At 51.5% G+C, this 26,678-nt stretch overlaps 7 protein-coding genes across 7 annotated transcripts; 4 read left to right on the forward strand and 3 right to left on the reverse strand.

Moving 5' to 3' along the window:
- Positions 1 to 1,699: 1,699 nt before the first annotated feature.
- On the reverse strand, positions 1,700 to 3,957 carry EsH8_II_000704 (MRX complex nuclease subunit; the record flags this gene model as incomplete). Its single annotated transcript, XM_083264002.1, has 4 exons — positions 1,700 to 2,565; positions 2,615 to 3,704; positions 3,757 to 3,884; positions 3,942 to 3,957. The coding sequence occupies 4 exons, from the start codon at positions 3,955 to 3,957 to the stop codon at positions 1,700 to 1,702; spliced, it is 2,100 nt and encodes a 699-aa protein (XP_083121324.1).
- A 2,120-nt stretch (positions 3,958 to 6,077) lies between these two features.
- Positions 6,078 to 7,028, forward strand: EsH8_II_000705 (zinc metalloprotease; the record flags this gene model as incomplete). The annotated part of the gene is made up of 3 exons (XM_083264003.1): positions 6,078 to 6,326; positions 6,384 to 6,901; positions 6,956 to 7,028. 3 exons carry the CDS (start codon positions 6,078 to 6,080, stop codon positions 7,026 to 7,028), a joined length of 840 nt encoding a protein of 279 aa, XP_083121325.1.
- Positions 7,029 to 7,220: 192 nt separating this feature from the next.
- On the reverse strand, positions 7,221 to 9,217 carry EsH8_II_000706 (serine hydrolase domain-containing protein; the record flags this gene model as incomplete). Its single annotated transcript, XM_083264004.1, has 4 exons — positions 7,221 to 8,100; positions 8,158 to 8,443; positions 8,501 to 8,617; positions 8,677 to 9,217. 4 exons carry the CDS (start codon positions 9,215 to 9,217, stop codon positions 7,221 to 7,223), a joined length of 1,824 nt encoding a protein of 607 aa, XP_083121326.1.
- A 1,104-nt stretch (positions 9,218 to 10,321) lies between these two features.
- On the reverse strand, positions 10,322 to 10,756 carry EsH8_II_000707 (uncharacterized protein; the record flags this gene model as incomplete). The annotated part of the gene is made up of 1 exon (XM_083264005.1): positions 10,322 to 10,756. One exon carries the CDS (start codon positions 10,754 to 10,756, stop codon positions 10,322 to 10,324), a length of 435 nt encoding a protein of 144 aa, XP_083121327.1.
- Positions 10,757 to 13,919: 3,163 nt separating this feature from the next.
- On the forward strand, positions 13,920 to 14,564 carry EsH8_II_000708 (DUF4863 family protein; the record flags this gene model as incomplete). Its single annotated transcript, XM_083264006.1, has 2 exons — positions 13,920 to 14,023; positions 14,102 to 14,564. The coding sequence occupies 2 exons, from the start codon at positions 13,920 to 13,922 to the stop codon at positions 14,562 to 14,564; spliced, it is 567 nt and encodes a 188-aa protein (XP_083121328.1).
- Positions 14,565 to 19,779: 5,215 nt separating this feature from the next.
- Positions 19,780 to 20,888, forward strand: EsH8_II_000709 (glycosyl hydrolase; the record flags this gene model as incomplete). The annotated part of the gene is made up of 3 exons (XM_083264007.1): positions 19,780 to 20,062; positions 20,123 to 20,240; positions 20,294 to 20,888. 3 exons carry the CDS (start codon positions 19,780 to 19,782, stop codon positions 20,886 to 20,888), a joined length of 996 nt encoding a protein of 331 aa, XP_083121329.1.
- Positions 20,889 to 22,379: 1,491 nt separating this feature from the next.
- Positions 22,380 to 25,981, forward strand: EsH8_II_000710 (FMN adenylyltransferase; the record flags this gene model as incomplete). Its single annotated transcript, XM_083264008.1, has 11 exons — positions 22,380 to 22,556; positions 22,612 to 22,648; positions 22,708 to 22,775; positions 22,834 to 23,201; positions 23,265 to 23,678; positions 24,607 to 24,822; positions 24,900 to 24,940; positions 25,114 to 25,500; positions 25,638 to 25,651; positions 25,748 to 25,792; positions 25,844 to 25,981. The coding sequence occupies 11 exons, from the start codon at positions 22,380 to 22,382 to the stop codon at positions 25,979 to 25,981; spliced, it is 1,905 nt and encodes a 634-aa protein (XP_083121330.1).
- Positions 25,982 to 26,678: the final 697 nt, after the last annotated feature.

The raw sequence follows: 26,678 nt of genomic DNA on the forward strand, positions 1-26,678 counted from the left end.
GCTAGGCGAACTGCGCACGGAAGTTGGCTGCTGTGTTCCATTGCGAAAAAACGACGGAAGAATTAGCCTTTCCCGATTTACTCGGCAGCTGTTGGTTGAGTCATGCCCAAATGAGGGACACTGCAGCTTCGAAACCTTGACTGGGCTCATTTTTGGCCGTACGCTTTTGGCTGCACCTTGGCAGTCGATATTCCGAGGTCGGAGCGGGCGGAAAGCTGGATGCCGTTCTTGTGCGGCTTCTACATCACCAGATCCGCACCGTTCTGTTAAGGCACGGGCAGGAGAGACTGGGGGAGAGGAGGCTCTAGTAGGGTTTAGCGAATTTGTACACTATAAGTGGATGACCAAGTAAAGTCATCACGCATTACGAGTTGGTCGAACTTGTATGACAGAACACTTACTCCGGTGCCGTCTCCAAATGGGAATAGTGTCTGGCCGGTGCCTAGGCAAAGAAAGGAGGCTGATATGAATGCATCCACACGATGAGCCCCTATACCACACTTCGCGAGAGCGTGGCGCGTAATTCTCCCCCGGGTTCCGAGCCTTCCGGACACGATGGCCGCCGTCATCACGATGTGTCATTCTGTTTGATGAACCGCTATTCGGAACGCTGTTCGAGGCGGGCTGGGCTCGTGTCCCTAACGCGTTCCCTGAAGGGAATGCCAAGGGGGGGAGGGAAGACCCTTTCCATCTACCCTCTTCCTGCGGTGCGGCGGTCGTTTTTTGCCGCGGCCACCATGCTTACTATCTTTTCCGTGTGAAAGGTATGCTCACTCATCGTCACCGGGCCCGCAGAAAAGGGTTCCAAGGTTCGGCAGGCGAGGGGGGAGGGAGTTTGCCAGGTTTTGCTTGTTTGTGTCCTTCCTCGCTCTGCGTACTGATCAAGAGGGCTGGCGAGTTACTAGGCGTATGTGATTGTGTGTGTGTGTGCGTGTGTGTTTTCTTCTCATGGGCCACGGGGATGAGATGGCAAGAGGTTCACTACGGAAGAGGGAAAGGGGGAGGGAGATTCTAGTTCGAGTTGGCATGACGAGGGGGAAGCGGATGGGAACTTCCCTCCCCTTCGCCTACCGACACCCTCAAGATCCCGGGCTCGCATGGGCGCGCCGCGTTGCTGGAGATGGCTGCTCCATGTGTTGACACGGGGCTCGTCGTCCGGTTCGGGGCTGCTGCTGCAGCTGCAGCTACTGTTGGAACACGAGTGGGAACAGAGGGACGTAGAAGGTGGGGTGGTGACGGGTTTGTTCGTCGCGATGTGTGACCCTTAGGTCATCGAGACGTGGGTGTAAGTAAAGGGAGCCGAAAGGGGGGGAAGCTCCGCGGGTTTGGAGGCGTATCTTGGGCTACCGCCCGTCACGAATGGTTCCTTTTTGGACAGGAGCAGTTGCTTGTATACGTTTTGAGGGAGGGAAACACTGCCGCGTTGAGGTTTTGCAAAGGAGAACCCAAAAGCAATGGTAATGGCAAACGAAGAGCGAATCAAGGGGCAAAACTTTTCTCGTTGGCGACGTGGTATCTTAGTTCTCATCGATCAAAGCCAAAGCAAAATCCCGCTCCCGGACTCCGTATGGCTAAACGCACGCGGAACCATAGAATGACTCTATCAATTCTCTCCATCACATCAAATTCGCCCCTGAACCAGGACCGACAGGAAGTCTCATCGCCATGCCGAATCGCAACTTGATTCCCTCGCAACCGACTACCTCCGTCTGCTACGGGTGGTCGTTGGTGCGGGCTCGAAGGCGTCATCCTCGGAGATCTCGTCATCGCTAATCTCAACCGCGTTCTGCGAGGCCGTGGCCTGGGAGAAGTTGAGCCTCGATTGACGCGTCTTCGGGGCCGCGCGCGCAGGCTGGGATCTCCTGGCCCGGGTGGGCGCGGGCGGCTCCTCGAAGTCGTCGTCCATCACCACGTCCTCTTCCTCTTCGTCCTCATCCACAAAAAGGGGCTTCTTTTGGCCTCTCGCAGGCGCCTTCTTGGCCGGTGCCTTCTTCGCTGGGGCTTTCTTTGCCGCCGCAGTCTTCGTAGTTCGTGTGGTCGCCGCCTTCTTTGCCGGTGCTTTACGGGTCGCCGGTTCATCCTCCAGATCCATGAGATCATCGTCATTCGGCGTCTTGGCGCTTCTTGACCTAGCCGGGGCCTGAGACACGGTTTCAGTCTCAATCACGCCGGGCTGATCTTCCCAGTGTCCGTCCAGATCCGAATCCCACGTGTCAGGCTTCGGCTTGACCTTGCGTCTCGAGACCTGCCTCGGGCCCGATTTGACAAACTGCTCTTCAAGCCTGGCCCGATACATCTCCATGGCGTTGTCGAGGTCATCCTCGTCTGAGTCAAGACTGAGCATCTGCTGAACTTGCCCAGCCAAAGAGTCGCTGACAAACTCCTCCATCGCATGTTTGTCGTCTTTGTTGACAAACTGGTTGACGGCATCCCCGAAAGGCGCCGTGGGCAGGATCTTGAGAGACTGGGCTGCCAGGAACTCCTGCACGAGGGCTTCCACCTTGACAGTGTCCAATCCCAGTGTCTCCTCGAGCATTTCAGGAACGTCTGTGTCGGCATTGCGTCCTGGGCTAGTGTTAGCAGGCATAAACTCAACGGCATCAGAGACACCTACTGGAGACGCCCGTCTTCTTCCGATGGAAGTAGACGACATCGTTGGTGTTGGCCACCTTGCCAATGAATCTGTTCGAAAACCGCTGGGGGTTCTCGCAGTCGTATTGGCCGCCCTCCGGGGCCGTGTACTCCACCTTGAGTCGGATCAATGGCAAAGGCGGCTCCTCGTCGTCTACATCCTGAACGGCGTACCAATCCTCGTTTGCCTGTTGGATCATCTCCTCGACCACCACCATCAACCTCTTCGTCAACTCCTGTCGGTTGTCCTTTTTGGTGTGCAGGCCCTTGAATCGTGAGTCAGTCGCCAGCACCAGCTCCTTCGTAATGAATGGCCGGACGGATTTCAACGGAATCTTTTCGACCTTGAACTCCCTGCCAGTGACGTTCAAGATGGCCACATGTTTCGGTACTGCCTCGCCCGGCACAAGCGACGTTGCTACCGACGATCCGGGCTGCATGACATGGAAGCCCGTCTCGGGGTTTTTCTGTGGATCAATCAAGCACTCGTGTTCGTGGCCCCAGACGACCAGGTCCATCCAGTCGGGCAGTACATTCTCGGGGAGGTATGATGTTGCCGTGTGGGCGTGGTGGTTTTGGTGCACTGTGAGCAGGTTGAACCAATCCGCCTGTTGGACACCCGGCCGGAACCACTTGACTTTATGGTCCCTAAAGGTCCGGAACATGCGCTCGTCACGCACATTGCTCAACCCAAACAGTGCAAGCTTCGTCTGGCCCTTTTGCAGCAGCACCGGTTTCGCCTCGATATTGTCGGCTTCGGCGATGCGGCCGAAATAGTTGACCAGCCCAGCAACCTGGAGCAAGTCTAGGGAGCAGAAATGGCCTTCGCCGCTGGGATCGTCATGGTTTCCGTGAATCGAGAAGACGGGAATGGAGATGTTGATATCGGGGTCTTCGTAGTTAACGTGCGGGAATGCGCCCTCGAAGACTTCGTTGGCATCGCTGAGAAACTCGAGTTCGCAGGGCTTCATGCCGAGGCAGTTCTTGCGAAGGCTGCGCATGACCTGGTACATGGACTTTCGCGAGGGTTTGTTGTCGTGGAAGAGATCGCCGCCCAGTAACACCATGTCGACCTGTGCTTCTTGTCAGCCAACGAAGCACCCCCGACATGGGATTCTCGCATACATCTTGGCTTTTCGCAAGGTTCAGAATCTCGTCAAAGGTTTTCCAGCTGTCATCTTTGCGAATTGGATCTCGCTCTTCGTAACCGACATGGTTGTCTGTCGCAACCAAGATGCGGATAGTATCCGCCTCTAGAATGGAGGGAGGTTAGCTATAGCTGATTGGCAGTAGCTGCAGGAAAAGCATACCTGTAAACTCGGGCATGGTGTCGAACAGACCAACAGCCGGTTCAGCTTGACGGTAGAGGCCGGGAATATGGTGATCGTTGGAGGGGCTGTAGAGCGACGTGGGTGGTTCCGTAGAAATCACCCGCCGCCGTTGGGGTTTAAGTGGAAGGCGCGCGGCGCGCCCTTCCAACAGGCAGTGACGCGAAATTCCAGGCAATGCGACTCGCAGTCACGTGGTGAAGGAGCTTGCCTCCACTGTGACCTGTGCTTTGGTGGCTGGTGCCTTGGGCCTTCGGTGTAGTGGCTGCCTTCGGTGTTCACCAACCCACCCCACGTCTCAGCTCTCCCTCTCACCTTCGGTGAGCCAGACCGAACCTAGCTAACGCAAATGGGAATTCTGCCCCTGGCGGGGTATGTCACATTGCGCTTATTTTCAGACACGATACCGGTATCCCACCGGAGCTCATCTCTGTCTTGGTTGCCTACGGCTATCGGACGTTGTATCGCGCAGTATAAAGAGCGGACCCTCTCCTTTGTTCCCAGGATCACCTTGGATCACACGATGGAGTTGCTTAATCCTTAGCCTAGTCTATTTTACCTGTTAAGAAGGAGCAACTCGCTTGAGTAGGAGAGTGCCATTTTCGCGTCTGCCTATGCTCTGCATACTTTGTCAGATAAAACACGAAGATGCAAACCCTTCTCTCGTTCCAACGAAGTTCAAAGCGATCCTCGAGTGTCTTTTTAAAAATCTTGGCAGCGTCTGAAACTCAATCGATTTTGCCTGTCAAATAGCTACTAAGACTCTGAAAACATTTTACTATATGTGTGTAACGGATCCCGGGACGGGAAACCCCATTTAATTATGCAATAATCTACAGTTCTTCCCGCCTTCGAGAATGTAGCTCTTATTCCTTTTCACGTCTTGACTTCTCGCGAAATTATTCAAGCCATGGACTCGTTCACATCCGGAATCTTCTATACTGCCGAAATGTAATGTTGCAGGCTCAAGGGAGATGACGAAAGCGGGCACTTCGGCTGATCCGTAAATCTAGCATCCAACCTGCACGGTTTTCAATAGTCTCTGTGACCTGGGCAGGCCAAGCCGCTGGTGCGCCCACATACGAGCTATCCCCTCTCATATAGCTCCCCGAAAAGAGAAGGTTGTTTTGACCTCAGGTGGCTTAGCCACCGCAACCTCTGCAGGTCAGGTCAAGACCAGGACGGTCAATGGTGGAGAATGCGGCCTTTAACCACTGGTGACTCAAGACATAGTCTTGGCCAAGTGTTATGCCTACATAGTAATCCAAAAACCATCTTCCAAAAGTCGCTCTTGTCTGGGTGAGTATTATTGCTCAAATAGGGAGGTTCGATCACGGTGGCTTGGTTGGATGATTAGCCATCTTGGCGGGAGCTTGGCATGCGCGTTTATAATTACGGAGCAGTCCATGTTGCGATGCGACTCGCGCACCGCTAGCGCCGGCTTCCGAAGCTTGCTCGTCCTTCCGCATTCATCTCCGACTCTCGCTTAGGCTAGATGAACGGGATCATCAGATGTCTTATCGACGGCCAGAAGCCGCCCTCGCTTGTAAAGTGCCAGTGTTTTCGGCCGGTGCCGGTTTATGCACGCAACGCTGCGCAAACATGGGTAGGGTCGTTACCTTGACGCACCTTAATCGGGGTCGGTACATGTCAGCTCCATCAAAGTGCCCTATGCGTTAACGGCCCTGAGAGACGACAGCTGCCACCAAAGATGGCTTGTCGGTACCGTTCATCGGTCTTCCCTTTCAGACCAAACCACACCGATAGAGTTGATCTGTTAACCCCGAAGAGGAAGGTATCCAAGCCTACCCCACGACATGTCTATACGTATCCAACCCTTTTTCTCTTCAAAACTGATTCCTTCTTGGGTTTCATTGTCGCTAATGGGCCCAAAATCCGACTTGAGCTGATTCGGAAGGTCACATTTCAATTGGCCTTGGCCTAAGATCATGGCCTTCAGAGACGACAACTCAAGAGATGATTGTGAGGTTGTCTTCAAGGCTATATAAGACAACCCTCTACCATCAAGGTTCTCTTGTGCTGTTAGACATCACTCTCAACTCTCAAGCCCTAGTCCCCTGGTTCAAGGTTCATTAAGTCATCGATCGGATCTCCATCATGCAGGCCAAGCTCGCTTTTGTTGCGGCCCTTGCCGCGGTCGTCTCGGCGGCTGTCACCCCTACCCCTCGTTTCGGCTGCAGCACACATGATCCCTCTCCCGAGCACATTGAGATCTCTAAGAAGCTCGCCGAAGAGGAGGCGGCCAACGCTGGCAACTTCAGCCTGATGGCAGCGGCCACCATCACTGTCGACACCTACTTCCACGTTGTCGCTTCATCCCAGACTGTGGCCAATGGTTACCTCACCGTGAGAACATTGCACACTTGACACCCTGCATGGTCTTATCTCTAACAAAACTTACAGGACAAAATGCTGTCTGACCAACTGGCCGTCATGAACCAGAACTTTGCGCCTCACGGTATCTCTTTCAACCTCGTCGGCACAACCCGCACCATCAACCCAACCTGGGCCCAAGATGGCAACGAGCTGGCCATGAAGCGCGCCCTCCGCAAGGGTGACTACAGCACTCTCAACCTCTACTTCCTGAGGACCCTTGGTGGCCCCTTTGGTTACTGCTACTTCCCCACCACCGCCGCTGCTGGCTCCACCGCTTACATCCGTGATGGCTGCACCATCCTCTCCTCCACTGTGCCGGGTGGCAGCACCACCAACTACAACCTCGGAAAGACCGTCACCCACGAGGTCGGTCACTGGTTCGGTCTATACCACACCTTCCAGGGTGGTTGCACCGGCACCGGCGACCAAATCGCCGACACGCCCGCTCAGGCCAGCGACTCCGAGGGATGTCCCATTGGCCGCGACTCTTGCCCCACTCAGGCCGGTCTTGACCCCATCCACAACTACATGGACTACTCCTATGAGTGAGTACCCTTTGTCTACATCACACAGTTGAACGGTTGCTAACGTGTCAAAAGCTCTTGCTACGAGGAGTTCACTCCTGGCCAGCAGACTCGCATCTACAGCTTCTGGAACCAATACCGTGGTTAAAGTTTCTGTGCTTCAGAAACAACCTTATACGCTGATGAATTTGTGGACGGTAAATTCAAATACGATTTGAAGAGAGGCTGACAAGTCATGTTGAAATGTACCTCCAGGGGATGACTGGGGCTAACGGTGTGAGAGCTGATATTGAGCATTTCGATATATGACTTGTATAATACCATGATAGTAATACCTAAATCAAAGCTCTTCGAAAAATTGCTGCCCATCGCCGCCAGTTGTATCTTCTCCTCCCGATTTCTTTGTTAACCTCACTCGCAACGCCGGGAAACTAACCGCATTCGCCTTTCCATCTTCATCTACGCTGAAAACAATTTCATCAAGCGCATTGTTACCGTAGTTAAAGAACCCTGCTCCTGCCCAGGTTCCTTCGCATTTCTTTCCCAACACCGGCTCTCGCCCCGAGCTTCTCCCCTGGGCACTTGAAAAGACTGCGCGGAACATGACTTCACCCTCGTCTCTGATTCCCATGAAGTGTAGATCCGCACCCTGGAAGCCTAGCGTTCCGCCCACAGTCGCCAAAAAGTCTGTACCGTTATACACAAGCTTCTGCAGCGTAAGACCCAGTCTACCTGGGACCAACGCTAGCTCGGCGATTGAGCCCGAGTCGTCATCGACAACATAGGTGCCAGCCAGGTCCCGTCCCGCTGCCTCCCGAGCCGCGGCTTCGGCGGCCGGTACCCACTTTTCCAGAAGCAGCTCACTAAGGATGTCAAAGGTGGAATCCAAATTGCCACCGCCGTTGAATGCACTCTTTGAAGCAAGCATGACGGTGAAGCCGATGTCGTGGTCAGGAGAAAGAATGATATAAGAGAGATATGCCGAAATACCACCGGTTTTAGTGTACAGGTCTGCAAGGCGGGTGCGATCAGAGCCGGGGTGGATAGGGACGTCCATTCGCGTGATTTCCCAAGGCCTCCCAATCGCGCTGTGAGTGTGTTGAGTGTGGGTTATCGGCCGAAGCCACTCACGAGTAACGGATGGCGGGAGGAGTGAAGAAGAGAGAATAGAGCGCCCAATGGCGGAGAGATCGCCCATTGAGGCGTAGACGCCACCGGTCCTAAGATGGATGAGCAAGACTAAACGTTCAAGATGATAGAATGATGCTATTTCTTACGGCGTGTAGCTACTTAGCCCTTGTTCAAACGGAAAACCTATCAACGGCTTGGTTACCGAAGGGTCAAGGTCCACAATGTTGGCGTTGGGGTCGTCTTTGGGCGGACTCCAGAACGATCGAGACAGCCCCAAAGGCTCTAGAATGTTTGCTTTGAAACCATCTTCCATTGACTCTCCAGTGATGTTCTCGTAAGCCCAGCCCAGTAACTGGAAGGCTTCATTGCTGTATACGGGAGTGTGCCAAGTCATGGTAGCAGGGTCCTGCTGCAGCATCAGGCCAATCGCCTCTGGATTTGGTGAGTCAATCGCTTTTGCTCCCGAATGATATGCTGGTGATTACGCACCTTCCCTCGTGCAACCAGGGATGTCAGGAAGACCGCACTTGGCGACATCAGAACTATCAAGGTGAGGAAGCCCGATGTCTTCGACTCCAGGAACACCGGATAGATCGACAAATCCATCTAGATAGGGGTAAGCACACCCTTAAGTTCAACGAGAGCGGGAAGCGGAAGAACCATACTGTTCCGCGGAAGGCCGGCCATATGACCGGCGAGAGCCCCCAACGTTACCTCTGACCACTGCACCCGATGTGCCCGGTTCCCTGTCGGTGTGTCTGCCAGTTCCGGGATAAACTTAATTATTGGTTCATTCCAGTACGACGGACCCAACTTGACGAGTAATGTGTACACAGTCAACAGCTTCGTGACGCTCCCGATGCGGTACAGCGTTTCCGCGTTCAATACGCCCCCGGTAAGAGACCCATTGAGTTCGGTACCCCGATGGTGGTGTTCGTAGAGAAAGTCCTCCGAGTGAGTTGAGAAGACGCCGATTGAAAAGGACGCAGTTTCTGTGTTTATATCGCCCAGTTCAGTTTTGCCAGTCGCAACAGCGTCATTAATGAGGTTTGAAAAGGCCTTCTGAACATCCTTGATGACTTGCGACTTGTGAAGATCTGGAGGAGGGTAAGTCGGTCCTAGCAAAGGGCAATTACTGAGCCCGGCCCTCTGGCTGCTCGCCAGGCCTAGAAAGGCGAAGAAGAACGGAGACCATGTAAGCCTCATGGTCTCTTACTCGTATCGATATAACAACTAGGAGAAAAATGAATTCGACTGTGAATCATTTTTGCAAGACCGCTACAAGATTTTAAATGCACTGCGTGAGCTCATAAGCAGGAGTGCGGCACAGACCCAAGGCGACGATAAACGCTTACGTTGCGGGTCCACGTGGTAGGGACCTTCTTCATCGGGTCTGGGGCTTACTACGGAGCAAGGTCGGAAAGCTTTTGGATACCGGTATTGATTTGCCGACTTTGAGCCCGAACAGCCGGGCCTGGTGATCGCTTACATTACAGGTACAGTCCACACTTGGAGTTACTACGGGATGCAAGAGAGCCACTGGTGAACGTCGACGTAGCAGTTGGCTACTGATCAAATATTTCGATTAGGAAACAGTCCTAATAAAAAGAGGCTGCACAATGTTTTAAAGGCACTCGTCATAAAGTAGAATAGCTGAAAAAACCGAAAAAAAGAAGAAACCCCCCCCCCCCCCCCCCCAGCTAAGCACCATGTTCCATCCAATACGCCGTTTGGGCTCTAACTAAGCGTTGAGCCATTCCCGAACACAACATCAAGCAACAGCTGCGTATGAAACAAATCCTCAACATGTTCAAGATACTGTTTTTAAATTGTCCTTGGCGCCTGCGAAGCATCGACGCCATTCCATCAACCACAACCGGGAACATCACCCGGCAGACTGCAGCAGCCTTCTCTTTTTTCTTTGTTTTAGCTTACCAGGTTGCTTCAGGCTACCTTAACTGCCACAGAGTTGGGTTGTCATATAAAGATGGATAGGGCAACAGGAGGCTTCATCAAATTGTGCTTGTTTCTCCAGACCCCTGTCTCGGATCATTATAGCGAAGGAAGTGATCATGAGAAAACTACGTAGATTAAGCACATCAATTCTTATGAAAAAGGTAAATCTATGTAGTAAAGTCTGCTACATGTGCCGCTTTCACTAGTCCCCGGTGAAATTCGCCAAAAACTAGATTAGCAACCGAAAAGCCGCATCTTCTCGCGAAATGGTCTGAAAGAAATAGATAATAATTTAGCAACACATTGTGTACTTGTGATAAAGTCATATTGTACCTTTAGCGTAGAAAACTACGGCTAATCGAGAGTGAAATGCAACCGGCAGGCTGTCATATCTTCCGATACTTCGGCCCTGGTACGCATTGTTTCGATAACCACAGTGACGGAGAACTCAGTGGCGGTTAAGGAATGAATCTTGTAGTGTTCCTTTTTAAGGAACTCTCCGAGGCGAATGATGTATTCGGTGATGTCCTTGAAGAACGCCCCTCTCATCCCACGAAACTGCCCGGGTGGGCCGGCGCGCAAGTTATGCCAGTATTGATCGATAACTGGAGGTCCGGTCGTTGTAGATTGTCTGTCGGCCACTATTATGACCTCGGATGTGTCTGGATCGTGGTATTTGCCGTCGACGATAGGCACGAGGCGTCTTTCATCCTCTGGTTCTGACAAGATCCACTGCTGTACGTGCCGCGTTACTGGTGGTGCAATGTCACAGTGTTCTGGGTTGGACATCTTCCGAAAAAGAAGTTAGAATTTCCAGGCGGTTCGAATGCAAAAGTGTGCTTGGAAGGAGGATGCTGGGGGAAAGGGGAAGTTCAAATCTAAACACTGAGAGACACGCAGCCTTTATACATGTTGTATGAGGTGTCGGAGTATGCTATCAAACAGGTAAAGCTCTGTGACGAATCCAGCTAAAGGAAATGTGTAACTCTTAGTTTCCTGTTTGTTGGTACTCTATCTAACCAACGATTCTGCATGTAGATGCAGGAAGGGCTGCCTGCATTATCAACTGGGTGGGGGTTGTGTCTTGGCAACTGAGGACAAATTTCCTTGACGCAGAAATTAGAGCTGTCATTGCAAGATATCACATTACATTCGTGCTGGCGTATGACTGATACATCTTTACTGATGTCCAAGTATTAGCAAGAGCTCAGGGGCGCTTCAAGGCGAAATTCAAGTTATGCGAAATAATATATATCATTTCAACAGGACGAGATAGAGGTCATCATGTACTACAGGACCGCGACTTCTTGACAGACCTACTTCTCAGCCGATTCATCCTTCTCGCTCTTGCTTTCCTCCTCAAGCTCGGAATCCTCCTCAATTCCCAGTGCCTGACGGCAGATTATGTCACATCCACTGACGTACACGCATTCGCATGTGGGCCTGCCACAAAGCGCTACGTAATCAGTCTTCAGAGCACCTCCACTGGTGCAGTACGTGTTAAAGCCCCGGCAGGTGTTGAATATACTACTGCTGTTGCACTCCAGGTAAAACCACTCCCTCCGCTTCAACTGATGGACAGGGTTGGGAGTCGTAGGAGGATTGATGGGCGCTGCCATAGCATGGCCAGCAATGAGGGAGATGAGAACGGTTGCGTAGGCAGTCTAAGAGGAATGTAAGTCATCAAAAATCAGAGGCAACTTCAACAACCTGCCTTCATTTTGTCAAGTGAGAGTAAAGCGTTCTGTTCTTGTATCGAGCTTTTGTTAGATATTTGGAGTAAATTTTTTTTTGGGTGAGATGAGACTTCTACAAACTGTGTCTAAGGCCGTGCTACTTATACTTTTTCTACGTCTCCAAGACACACATTTGTAGTCGAAGGTTATGAAAAAATCGATACTGGGATCATCACGAGCCCTTTGCTATTTCCCATATAGGCAGGTGTTCTCGATCGCCCGACGACATGCAAATTCAAAATTGCTTTCATCTTTTCAGAAGGTTACATGACAGCATAGGTTCTGGGCGCCGAGACAACTCATTAAGCATTCATTGGATTTTCCGTTTCGTGAGTTAAAAGTCCACCAGCCAAGACAGACGATACAACGATTCGTGCAGTAGGTCGTGCATCACAGGCTAAAAGCTGCCAGTGAACTAGGCGCATTTTTCCCTCGACCAAATGAATCACCTGCTGAAATAGGCGGAAAACATATCCAATTGACTTCTCATGGTCCTTGTGTGTCTGAACCCCTGTGCATTGCATATGCGGTTGGTTGTGAGAGTGTGATTAGCTTTTGCTAACCCGAGCCTTCTACCTCGGCGTGTGATCAAAAACTCCAATCCCCAGATTGGAAAGAAACTCAGTCGATGACCCTTTCGTCATAGTCATGAAGAGCAAACACGTTTACTGGTGGCACATGTGCTTCGGCACATCAAAATCCAAACAACTAGGAACCAAGAAAGTCAACAATATGTAATAAAATAGGAGACTTGAACGGTCTGACTTTCAGTCTTGGCTATGGCTGATTAGGCAAGAATGGCATGGAATCCGTGGGTGGTGGCAAGAACGCCGCACACATACATAATCAGTGTCGCAAGCAACTTCCAACAACAAAACCAGAATTGCCAAAGATCACGTTGAAGTTGCAGCTATGCGCCCGTTGAGATACTTGGCAACATCAGCAAAGCGGGGTATCAGCATACCATAATTTACCTGCCCGGTAGATTTTAGCACAGCAGTGGTCAAAGGGCCTCTCAGGCCGCGTGCTGTGTGAATGTGATTGTGTTTCTTGAGAATCTGAGTGTTTTCTCATTGTCCATACAATTCTTGACACAATCCTCCTAGAAGCTGCCCTGGTTCTAATAGGGGAAACCGCCAAATAGCGCAGCAACGTCGTGAGACAACTCGAACCAGTAACGGAGCGGCGTGAACAAACGGACGAATAGAACGAGATATGAAACAAACGATGTGAAGGTGATGAAACAAAGAGCAAACTAGTGAAGCTGCACGAGAAGCAAGATTCAGAAAAAGATAGGTGTGGTCAAGTAATGTCTATTCCCTGGTTGACCTTCCCTTGGTGAAAGTCACTGTAATCAAACTAGTATACCTCGTGAATACGCGTATATTCAAGTGTCAGTATTTAAAGACCATAAGACCATTCTGGCTTTTGACTGTTTACCTCCTAGGTTGTGGGTAGAATATTAAAGGCTTTAACAGAAAAGGTGAACTGAAAGAGTATAATTTTAATACAATATCATCCGATCCGGACGTTTACAGGATGTTTCCAGTTTTCATATGATATTCTAGTCACTCTTCACTATAGGTAGAGAGGAGACACATAAGCAAGCATCTTGGGCTCTAGCGCCCACTGATGTTTTAGCTCAACGCCAGCCGAGGTTCCCATCCCCCAGAATCTCCATATGGTTGCCGGCGAGGCGCATGCGCCGGGCCCGCCAGGCCCGCAGATGCCCAGGCCATATGGGCCGGGAGAATGGCGACGGCGAGGCCCTGGACGCCAATGGCTTCCGCAGCATGACCTGTAACACGCTTGATCATCAACTCCCCTACATCCCCCAGTGGGTTGACAACAAAACCATCAGCCATGATTCATCAGGGGCGTGCGGTCGGTGATTGAAAGAGAAGAACTGTCTCGATTAAGAAGCATTGTGTTAGTGGATGGCCTACGCAGCATGCACGCTATTTAATATGCTTACACTGGTAAACCAAGCCGAGAATTCAAGGCTCTTGATTGGGGAGGCGGCTGCCACCCCCGCACCTCACCTGACCAGATCGCTGAGGTTGATACTCTAGAAAGTAAAAGTACACTACTAAAGCCTAACGGATTGGCTATTTCTCCGCACTATCTTCCGTCCCGGTTTTAGGTACCGACATTAATTCATGCAATTTCCTACACAACCCCCTCATTCAACTACCACCCGTTCACATATGGCAATGATGAAGCTGGACGATAGTGCCAACGTGCCAAATCTTTCCCAGTGGCCAACTGCGGAAAAGTTCTTCTCCTGCTGCTGTGAGTTTCTTAATGAAGTACAAGACTTGTAAGTGGCTCTTTCGAGAGTTCTCACACTGGGTGCTGAAGCTTGTCCAAAACTGACGGGGAAACGAATTTCTTATAGAACTCCTGGAAAAGACTTGGAGAGCAGACTCAACAAAGACTATGGCCCGGGAAATCGATATTTTGAGGAGTTCTGCTACTATATAAAATCTGGGTTGACAGAAGGATGGGTGGCTCAGACAGAGATCGACGGAAAGAAATACCGACGAGGGAAAATTGCGCTTCCTTCAGCCGCAACGAGATACTTCAGCATCACGACTGTGTACATGGATAGCGAAGAAGAGTACAGGGGGCAGTATCACTCGCATCCATACGGCGAGATAAACTGCGTTATCCAACTTGACCCCGGTGCTGAGTTGAAAGGGATGCAGGGTTGGCAGGGTGCCGGCTGGACTTCTCCTGGGCCTGGAACGCACCACTATCCAGAGGTGCGCAAAGGTGCCCTGGTTGCGCTCTTCTTCCTTCCTGCTGGTCGAATCTCATATAATGTTGAGCCAGGTGTACCGCAGCCTCTATCAGTATGACGCGCTGGGCAGGACGTCAGTGGCGAAAGTTAATAGTTGCCTATGAGTATCATGTTACAATTCATATTAATTCAACTGAATATCTTTATTCCATACGCTGAGACATAAATGCAGCTTGGGTTTTTTCACACTGGGCTGTGGAAACAAGGATGGGGAATTTGTTCAATGGCACACAGCGGCATGGACCCCGCAAATCACAGGCATATAGTATCAGAGAGGCAAACAAAGTCATCGATAGTTAGTCAAAAATGAAAGAGAACGCAATCTAAAGAGTGTGTGAAGCAAAGTCGCATGTAAAGAAACACGAAAGCGTCGACCAAGAAAACATGAAAAAGAAAACACATCAAAATTCAATGAGATTTTTGCCCATCATCCCCATATCAGTTCCGGTTCTGCCTCCTCATTCTATTGCCGTTTATCTGCTTCTTTGGACCAAAACCGTGGCCCGAGAAGAAATGGCATCCACTGTAGTGAGCATTGTTTCCAGGAGACCCGCTCAATGGCCGAGAATAGATTGCGTCAATGCCATTGACTTGAATGCCATTTCCGAACTTCACACAGTCAATGTATGTGGACTGATTTCCAGCAGAGTCTGGGTTTCGTTCACCGTTGGCAGTATTGTTAGGTTCCGTGTCAGTGTACTGCTTGTATCTGGGAGGGGGTCCTCTCTGTTCCTTGGCTAGGCGATCCAGATAATCATCATCGAACTCAATACACGGTCCGTTGGATTGATCGACACCTTCGTCGGCATGACAGCGATAGTAAGTCGTCCGACTTCCAGAATCAGAGCCTAGCTGGAACCCCCGACGGTGTTGCTCCTCAGAGAGATATGGAATGCTCGTCGAGAAGTAAGACTGTTGATCGGAGGCGTTGCCGTTGTTTTCAGCATCACCGTCACCTAAGTCATCTTCAAGCGTCGGTGAATGACGAGTTCGATACTTGCGGGAAGTTATAGCCACTGCCCTGCTTGGGGTCGACGAGAAAACCACGGAGAACTGTTCTCCAGAATTGACGATGATATTATTGGCTTTGGAAGAGGACCCTTCCCCATTACTTCGAGATGAAATGTTCGACATAGCTCTTATGTCCGTTTGTATCTGGTGCAGTGTACTGGCCTCGATGTTGTGTATAATGAGAGACAGCTGAGTCTTCTGTCTTTCGAGGGTGTCCAAGAGACCAATTAGGTCTTTGTCTTTGCGTAAAAAACCCAAAGTTCGATGAAGACGATTTCTTTGAAGGAGAGTTTCGAGGCTGTTCTCCTCCACAATCTTTCGCAGAGACTGAGTCTGGAGTCCGACTTCTGCAGTCTGAAGTAAGGGGTTCTGAGATATGGAGTCTGAAAGACCACGAATGTCTTGAAGCTGCTCTTGATACTTTTTAAGGGCCGATGGTGCCTCTTTTATCTTTTTGGTGAGCTCAAGGACAGCCAGACAAGACACTGCTAGCTGGCCGGCAGCCACAGCAACCCCTATTACTTCGGCCATAACGAAGAATCCGATGGAATGACTCAATCTTCCAAAGCACAAAAGACCCAAGGCTTCAAAATGAATGATCGCCTGAAGGCGGTGAGAATGTTAAACCAATAGGTTCTCCCGCTTGAACAAAAAATTGCACTTTGTTCTTATGATAGCATGATGGTGTGGCCGGTAGACATGCGGGCAGACATCTGCTGGACAAAGGTCGCGATAACGTGGCCGTTGTTGGCTCAAATTTGGGGGCTGCGAGGTGATGAAGCTATGAGAACATCAAAGAAGAGACCAAAGAGTAGTACCTAGAGGTCATGAATGAATGGAAATACATGCCAGGCTGCAGGCTCGGTCGACAAAATAAGGCTGACATGCATTACAATGTAAGGTTGATCTTGAGGAGGGGGCTGTGCAGTCAGGTTTTTCATAACTGGCAAGAGCCGCAGTGAAGCCCCGATTGGATATTTATGCATTATTGAGCACATAATTGGACGGCATATTCATGAATGAGCGTCGTGAGGGTGTGGTTGATCAGTTTACCGCCCTCACCGCCTTCGGAATCAAAGTCTGGAAGACAAGAGGGTGTAGGTGACAGTCTCGGCCAGCGGCAGTACCCTACCGCGATGATGCCGCGGAATTTTATTGGATATTTCGGAAGAAAAGGTATTCATATTATGGCATCCCTTTTTGCCAAAAGGTTCTGGTAAGGTTTCCAATTGCATGTCTAGTTAGCAGTTGAAGCTACAGACTGTTAAGGGTGATATAAACCAACTAGAAGCAACGTACTTTACACGGACTGACTTGAAGAAATTCCGTAGATTTTGAGGAGTGGAGTAAGCGCCCAAATCTTGAGAGTTATCGGCCGTAAGGCTATTATTACCGAAGTAGTGGTTGGGCTGGTGAGGTGTGGAGATGGTGAGCTGTACATTGGGGGCGAGACTTTGGCACGTTCCATGCATAACAGTTGGTGTGTATGTGCGTGCCTTATGTACTGGCTGATAGAGCGTATTGTATTTATTTGTATCCAGCCCAGAGCAGTTATGTTACTAGGCACGGCAGAGATACTATGGTCCAGATTCATTGTTCTTCGTTTCCATGTTTTTTGGTCCGGATTCGGTGTATCTGAAATAATGTCGAAGAAAATCCGTCGACCATGGGGAGAGAATAAGCAAGTAGGATGGACATATGGAGAAATGCTCTACCAAATATCTATCAACTTCGGCGGAAGTTCATCTGATCAAAAACGTGAGTTGCAGCTCGCTTCTGCCTAACATAGGCGCATAGACGCAGGCGAGCGATTCCTCCTGTAGATGGAATTCGATGTGAAGCTCATGGCACTCAATAACAAGAGTACCAGACGTATGAGGTCTCTGTTTGGTTGTTGCATTTAACCCCTGTCCGTCGCGTAACGTGCAGCTTGGCACTCTGACCGACCTCCTACCCCTTGCTGCGGCATGGGCGGAACGGGAAGACGGTGTGACCCTTATGCACACCACAACCAAGACATCTGTAAGAAAACTGGCAAAAATTTCTCGTTCGCCTCTCCATCTCGGCAAATCAAAACCGCGACGCCTACACCCCCCCACGATCTCGTCGACCGAGTGGGCACAGCGAACCAACACAACGCTACTGTACACGGTATCTGGCCGAGAGAGGCGATGGACCGGACGAATCCTCACCCTCCCCATAGTTTCGAACGCCTGCCGAGGCAAATGCCGACAAGCTACTCAGCCTCGCAAAATGCATGTTACGACTCGCAGAGACAAAACAACGGGCCCGTTACCGAGAACCAAGCAATCAATAGTACCGGAAACCATGGGACTAATTTCAACATCAATCCTCAACCCGGTGCGATAACCAATATCCATATCTATAACTTCAACATGACACCGAAAGACGAACAATCTTCTGGAGGAGCATCGCCTTGGCGCCACCAACGCCATGGAAGGAATACCGAGCCGGAGCCGCCTGCGGAAGCATTGTCTTCGGGCCAGCAACATCAAGGAAAGAGTGCTAAGCTCGAATCGCCGCTTTTACGGGGATCTGCTCTGGCTCAGCCAGAACATACTCCCCAATCGATCGTGATGTCGCCTGTTCTTGATAAATCCAAGTGCATATTGTGCGCGCTATCTATCTTTTCGTTCATGGTAGCCGTTGGCGCCATGCACCGAACAGTCTAGTACTTTAAATAGTCCCAACGGTAAGCAGGCTGGGCACAGCAAGAGTACAATTATAACGGACACTGTGCTAATAAAACCCTTTGCATAGGTTGGCCCTCTCGGCGGAGACCAGATTGGGTCGCAAAGCCATCAGCCGATTTCCCCGAATGCCAGTCCAACTCTGAACGATGCCCATACTCGCCGAAATCAAATTTGGCCCGGCCTGATTGGTGTTAGGCTTTGATTTGGCTGCGAGGTAGCACCAAAAACGGCCAAACGTGCATATTGTTCAAAATCTCTGCAAAATACATAGAAACAGCACACCGGCTCAGTGGGGCCGCATGCTTGAGTTATATTTAGCTCAATATTTGTGCTGCCAGGACCTTTTTCTCTAGCGTATATCCCAGACTACATCAATACAGCAAATGAGTTCCTCAAAATTATCATCTTTATCATTGCCCTGAATTGTATAGTAAGATCGGAAGTGATTCTAAGCAGCTGACTGAAGCTCTTTCGGCAGCGTAGCCCAGTTACCATAGTTATTGCTGCCGACGATGCATCATACCATTCTTGGGGTTCAAGAGACACAGCCTGTCCATCATAGCAACAGCCTTGGTAGCCCAGTAAGCGCTTCCCTCCCGAAGACTACGGACACTGTGCGATTTCGTCGAAATTTCTGGCTGGCAATCTGGTAATCCGAGCTCACACTCCATGCTCACGACTGCGTGCTTTCCTGAACCCTCCGTATACCACACTCTCGCCTAGTCACCACATAAAATGGTCATAACGCTCGGCAGAGCGAGTCCATGCAGGTACGGAAAGCTCCACACCTATCATATAATATATAGAACGGAGTGTCAGAATGCGCGCCAATAGCCAGTTGAATCCAGTTTTCAACACTTTCCGAAGTCGTGTGGCAATGGATCAATAATTGGACAGGCTCAATCCAGGCTTGAATGCTTGCCGAGACGTGTGTGTGGATTCAACAATAGCGTAAACTTGTTATTTGGGACCGAAAAGTCCCGCGGATTTCCTTGGACGCTATTGGCGCTTAAATCAAGATCGGGCCCATGCCTCATGTGATTATCGTGGTGCTGCGGGTGCATCCGGGGGATGCGCTCCCACCCACGACATGGCATCATTGAAACAAGGTTAATGACTTATGGACATGGATTTCTCCAGATGTTCACCCCACACGTAGCGTGCTGTTCATGGGGTAACTACCGAAACGGGCCTCTCTTCTCCATACGCTAGCCCCGTGGACGGACACGATTACACCGTCTGTGGGGTTCGATATCCCCGCAGTGAGAATGGCCTCGGCGGGACGCTACCCCGATTGAAGCTGGACGTCTAGCCGCGCCATAGAAAAACAGCCTGCATATGAACTCACGAGCCCTCGTGTCTGACGAGCTTTTGCGACGGAACTTGGTGCGAAAATGATGCCAAGACAATATGTTGCTGTGACCTCATCGCAACATGAGTATATATATACGACGACAATCGTCTCCAAGGGTCCCAATATGTCTCTCGGCAAGCAAGACGACGTTGCCTTTGTGAATTCACCCGACTGAACTTTGCAGCAACGACAAGATGCGCGTCCTTTCCATTCTGGCCGCGGCTGCTTCGGCTGCTCTTGTAGCGGGCAACCCTGTAGCCCGGCAGACTTCCAACTTTGCCGGGTACCTTATTTCGACCTTCAGCGATGCCAGTCCCAAGGTCCAGTTCCACCTGTCGAACGGCAACAGCGCGTCGAGCTTCAAGTTCTTGAACAAGGGCCAGCCCGTTCTCACGTCGACTGTCGGCACGAAGGCTGTTCGCGATGTTTACCTGACGACCAACCCGTCGCGGTCCGTCTGGTACATTATCGCCACGGGTGAGTACAGTTTGCTTTCCGACAGTGAACAGACTGAGGAATCATGCTGACCGAAAGTAGACCTTGATATCAACGCATCAGGGTTCAACTGGGACAAAGCCACGAGAACCGGCAGCCGGGGCATTGTTGTTTGGACGTCGACCAACCTGGTTGACTGGTCTGCCCCTTCGCTGAGAATGTAAGCGTTGCTCGGCACCTCAAGTCTCAATTCGAGTAACTCACCTTGTACAGCGTCGAGGCAGACACCGCCGGCATGGTGTGGGCCCCCTCCGCAGTGTGGGACGATGCCAAGGGCCACTGGTATGTGTTCTGGGCCTCCCGCCACTACCGTTCCACCGACACGGGCCACACCGGCACCGCGACGCTCGACCGAATCCGGTACACGGCAACCAAGGACTTCGTCACCTTTAGCCCTGCACGGGACTACGTCGCCCTAGCCGACACCCCGCTCATCGACCAGGAATTCCAGTACCTTGGCACGCCCGGCGCCTACGCCCGCTTCCTCAAGAACGAGACCACCAACCAGGTTTACCAAGAGGTCACTTCCGACGGCCTTTTCGGTACCTGGAGGCGCATCTCGGGCTACGTGAGGAACGAGAGCCCCCGAGAGGGCCCCGCGTCGTTTGCGGACAACACCACGCCCGGCCTGTACCACCTCCTCCTCGACGACTACACGCAGTACGTCCCCTTCCAGACCAGCAACATCCAGTCGCCCAGCTGGCAGGCTTCGAGCACATCCGGGTTCCCCACCGGCTTGAAGCACGGCTCTGTCACGCCTTTGACGCAGGCGGAGTGGAACGCACTGAATTCGAGGTTCCCTGCTTGAAGAGAAGGACCCGCGGCGAACGTTTGATGTACATATGAAATTCACAGCACATAATGATTAACGAATAAATTTGATCGGGAGTTGAAATTTCACGTTGTTTTCATCTCATCGTGGCCCACCTACGTCTTCACTCCGTATCTTCATCCGCCAATGCTTCGTTCGAATGACATCGAGACGAACTATAAGGGCGAAGAAAATGAGTGTGCGAAGGACTCGGGGGCCCTCGGATGGATTCGAAGATTCCCGAAGCCTCAGTAGGGATAGGGAAAGTTCCGATCATCGAGATAACCGTCAATATCAGCCACGATCCTCCAGGTGTTGTGAGGCTTGATACTTGTCTTCATTCTACTGCAGGTTGGGCATGGGTCCGCGCCAAGCAGGGTCCAGTGGCAGTTTTAGGGTTCGTTGGCTGCATGTCCGCTTCGGGCATGGGCAGGTATGTGAAGGATGTACATCTTTGGCCGAATGCCAGTGTGTGTCGGACACTGCAGTGCCAAATCGAGAATGTGGCATTTTCTGCCATTTATTTTTTTACGTCTCCTGCCGAGAAAGCAATAAGCTTGGAATGCAGCAAACACCAGCACGAATTCTTTCGGTTTTTTATACTGCTCGCGTCTGTCTTATCTTGCTTCAATCTTGCGCCGTATTCAAATGCGCATGATTGTTAATCGAATGCAATTCTTGCGCCGCCGGTATAGAAGACTTTGCGTTGTGGCGCCTTCGCCTCCGCCACGATGAGAGTGAGCGCGGAAGGCTTACCTGGAAAAGTTTATGCGGCCTTGCCGGGAATCTAGATTCAAGCCAAGATAGTTCTCAGCGTGAAATTGGGTGGTGGCGGTTCATTTACCCCATCTCAACGACTCGCTCCTAGCTCGACGGAGCGAGGCTCCGTTGCAGCTTATTGGGTGCCATGGTTCTGGATTGATGAGCAGCGGCGCCTTTCATCGCGCCTGATCGATCCGTCTAGCCCCAAGAGGGGATTGAATTATTTCATGATTCGCCATCTGTGCAACGGAGTCTTGGCCGATGGCCTGAATGAAATGACTCCTGGTGGGCGTGGTTTGCGTTCAGCTTGTGTATCGGGGAGGCTCAAAAGGGTCCGTGGCGTCGCCGCATCCGGCATATTTATGATGTGATGGTGCCCACCCTAGCTATCCTTGACAGACCGGACGCGGCAAGTCTTCCATGGTAGCGTCCAAAGTCATCATCCGTGGGAACAATTATTTTCCCTTTCAGTTTCGGGTGACTTATACAGCACCGCCCCCTCCCTTCTCAGTGGCATGTGGTGGTAGTCCTGAAAACCTGACCGATGCCTTGGTTCAAAAAGATTGATCCCTCGATGTCGTCCGTACTCAACACATCGCAAAGGCAGTAACCAATATTTCGTCACAGAGTTTCGACCATCTGGTCTGTAACCTATTCCTCACTCAACCACGAGACCAATTCGATAATTGATATTGGCAGTCCTCAGGGACACACCAACAAGCCGCGATGGACTCCGGGACTCAAAACCTTGCGGGCGCGGACGAAACAAGGGCGCCTCTGCTAATCGGCATGGCTTCGGGGGTTCTGACTCTTACGCTCGTATTCGTGCTGCTTCGCGCCTATGTGCGGGCGATAGTATTGAAGAAATGGGGCCCCGACGACACTCTCGTCATCGTTGCATTTGTGAGCATCCAGCCTTTTGTCTCAGAAACGAAGAGAGAACCTAACATCGTTTCAGTGCTTTGTCTTATTCACCGGCGTCGTATTCTCAGTGTGTAAGTCGCCATAATCAACCCGCTGTAGCCGAAGAATGCATGGCTAACATGGACCACAGGTACGAGGTACGGCTTTGGGTCACACATCTGGACAATTCCAACAGGGGTGCAGCAGACCGGGCGCAGAGTGAGTGACCCAAAAGGCGACAGATCTGAGCAGATGAAGTTCTAACTTGCCATGACAGTTGACCATTGCAGCGACACTGGGATACCATGTCACCTTCAGCGTGATCAAGGCGGCCTTCTTACTTCAGTACCGCCGGGTCTTCCCCCTTCCTAAATTCCAATTATTCTGCGATATCATGCTCGGTTTCACCATTATGTTTGGCACCGCAACCGTCGTGTCATCCATCGTCATCAGCGCTCCGAGTTGGAGGGGCGACACGTTTGCGAGGGAACGATACAACCAGTCGGCGTGGTGGCTTTCGACAGCCGTGGTGCACTTGGTCACGGACATTATCATCTTCATCATGCCGATACCTTTGCTGAACAGTCTGACGCTTAGGACGATTCAAAAGGTTGCATTGATATGCAGTTTTGGCCTTGGGTTTATGTGAGTTCGGAATCAAACATGGGTGCTCGTCAATCAACATGGGACGACTAACACGGTAGGCAGCACAACGGGCATCTCTGTCGTCAGAATCTCGACGCTGCCCCACACCTTCACGAACGATGTGACGTGGACCATCATACCAGCATTGGTCTGGTCCATAGTAGAGCTGTGCTGCGCCATCATGTGCGTGTGCATACCGACCCTTCGCCCTCTGCTGCGTCTCGGCATGTTTGGCGGGGCAGACTACACCCGTCAGTCATCAGAGGCGAGCGCCGAGGCGCGCTACACTCGCAAACCATTTAAAAGTGGAACCTTTGGGAGCCGGCACAGCAGGCCGAGCTCAATGTCTGCGACGACGAATGCAGAACCGAAGACGCCGACGCAGATGACGTTTGGCGGGAGTGGTCTGACGATCATGAGGGACACCAGCCCTGCGTGGACGGCAAGATTTTCGGACGATGGATCTGAGATGTATAGGTCTGTGGATGAGGTTGCGACGTCGTTGAGCCCGCCGCCAAAGCCCTATGTCAGTCCGAGGAAACCCTCCTCTTGAATGAGTACAAGAAGCTCAACATCGCGCAGCTTCGAAGGGCGGAGGCGATTTGGCCGCATGTAGATTCAGCATGGAGTTGGAGGTTGCAGTTAGAGGCAGATTTAGCTAAAATAATATAAATTGATAATGCCCTTCCTCAAATACCATGCGCAAGTGCCTGAGATGAGATGCCAATGACAGCTCCTTGTTGTTGTGAAAGTCGCCGCAGTCAGTCAGCAAGGTGTCAGCCTGTCAGCTATCTTCCTTGATGACGTCTGCTAAGTAAGTGGCCGTTCGCTGATCAAAGGTCGGGGGTGACGTCAATGCCTCAAATTGCGCGGATTTGGATGTATACACCATTTGCGTCGCCATTGCGAACGAAAGTTTGTTTGACTTGCGTGTGTTGCTTTCACGCTGTTGACATTCAGGTGGGCGGGAAAAAAGGATGATCATCGGAGGGACCAGAATATTTCCGGAAAAGGACTCCGACATGGACCCTGCACCCCGAGCATTGAAGAACTGCCCCGTTCGAGTCAGGAACATGTGGTCACGGCCCAGGCGCTCGTACCCTTTTTTTTCGGGGTCTCTGAGCCGGCCGGGCCGCTAGGATAAATGGGGACTCTTCACGTGCGCCGCTAAACCATAGGGGGAAGGCGGTCGAGGCGGCAACCCGGCAAAATGGCCTTGTAGGCCGCCGCACGTCCCCTCCCCGCCATCGCCGCCTTCGAGAGGACACCGAATCGCGTTGTCTCGTCCGTCTTATTCCTCCGGCTTCCCACCCAGCGCTGGCCCGAATTCCTCGTCCTCTCCCGACTTACTACTCACTGGAAGCTACGAGATACCAGACTCGAGCCGACTCACAATGACATACAGTCATGGCGAACACGCCGCCGCGGCTGCCAACGGCGACCCCGCCAAACCCCACTCTTCCGAGCCGTCCCCGCGCAGCTTCCACGACGTGTGCGACGAACTGCGGGAGAGGGTCGACGCCTTCTTGGCCCAGGAGCAGAAGTCGGATTTGTTGCGAAATGTCCAGGCGCAAATTCAAGTCTCAATGGGCATTATCGAGGAGGCGTTGGCGCGGTACAGGTGCGTCTTTTCACGTCAATCACAGCTTGCTATCTAGAGTCGTCTCGTCGGATTGCTGATGCGCGGACACGGGACAGCCTCGAACAGATTTCGATCTCGTACAACGGAGGCAAAGACTGTATGTGGTTCCCATTCTTTAGCATGCTCGGCTCCTACCTTCGAGTTCCCGGAGACCGCGGCTTGCCGGCGTAGCGCAACGCACCGTAGCGTCAAATCGCATAGCGCATTGTCTCTGCCGACATGCCTCTCTTCCAAACTCCCGAACAAATACTGATGGAATCTTGATATCAGGCCTAGTACTACTAATAATGCTCCTCGCCTGTCTGGCCCGCCGACATCCCTCGTCTTCCAAAACTTCTCTTGCGAACGGCTCAAACGGCACGACGTCATTCCCCGATAAATTCCAAGCAGTCTACATCGTCTCCAAGCACCCATTCGCCGAAGTCGACGATTTTGTCGAAACAACCAGCACACAATACCACCTAGACGTAAAGCGCTACGCCATGTCGATGAAGGATGGGCTGGGCGCATACCTGGCCGACCGGCCGGGCGTAAAATCAATTTTCGTGGGAACGAGGAGGACGGACCCTCACGGGGAGAAGTTGACACATTTCGATCCTACCGACTCTGGGTGGCCTGACTTTATGCGGGTGCACCCGGTAATTGACTGGCATTATGGTACGTTCACCGACCCTTACGTCCCCCTTGCCCCAGAGGGCTCTTGGGCAGCCATCTACGGATGCGCCGAGTCCTGCGACCGGTCTTGGTATCTGTGAAACAGGAGTTGAATGAAAGCTAACTGGCAAACCTAACAGCGGAGATTTGGGCAGTAAGTCTAAGACTCGGTTGATTGCTTCCTTGAGCAACAACCGCCAACACGAACGGGCAAGGCCAAAGCGGAGGACGCACGCTGACCACATGCTAGTTTATCCGACATTTGGAGATCCCATACTGCCCTTTATATGATCAAGTAAGATGGACCCTACATAATGAACGGGCTCAGTGACTAACCCGCCTTAAGGGCTACACGAGTTTAGGCGGAACACAAGATACCCACCCCAACCCCCAGTTGAAGACGGAAGGCGACAACGGCGCCGGCTTCCGACCCGCTTACGAGTTGACGGAAGATGACGAAGAGAGGCTAGGTCGGGATAGATGATGGCATCACAACGAAGTGTTGACTTGTACGCTGAGATTTAATGGATGCATATCATACGCATGACGAGGGAGCGATTTTTCATAGAGCATTTAGACTTACGGCGTTATCCAGAAACACCTCGCTCATCTCTGGGGGCTGTGTTTAGCTTGCCAAAATCAAGAGTCATCTTGTCCTATCACATCACAGGGAGTGCGGCCAAACACCTTGCTGGTGGTGTGGACAGGGGCTGCGAAGTCTGGGGCAAAACCCAGGAACCAACCCCCCAAGCTTTCAAGTCCATGTGCGCACTCAATCATCCGGAATTAGCAAGGGGCCTTCCTCATTTACTCTCCGAACTTCAATTTTGGTCTCATCATAACGGTTGAGAACGGGCGCAACGTTCCCCGGTATCAATATGCTGGGCATTTCTGCGAGTACGCCATCTTTGACTAGCAGGATTTCGTGAAACTATTATATGAGGAAGCCGCTGGCCTTCAAGTTTACTTTAGAGACAAACCGGTTGATATGCAATCAAACGTATCCGCTCCTGTTCTGCTCCCACAAGACGGCATCTATCTTGACTAAAGGGATATCATGTCACCAGCCTACCTACATCACCCGTGCAATCTTGAGCTTAAAAAGCATGCTTTTCTCGTCTAATGCGCGGCCGTTTCCGTCATGTTCATTCGTTTTCAACTTTTAAATGCCAATCGTGTAC

This window comes from Colletotrichum jinshuiense, chromosome 2, assembly GCF_051148585.1.
Source record: "Colletotrichum jinshuiense chromosome 2, complete sequence".
NCBI classification, from domain to species: Eukaryota; Fungi; Ascomycota; class Sordariomycetes; order Glomerellales; family Glomerellaceae; genus Colletotrichum; species Colletotrichum jinshuiense.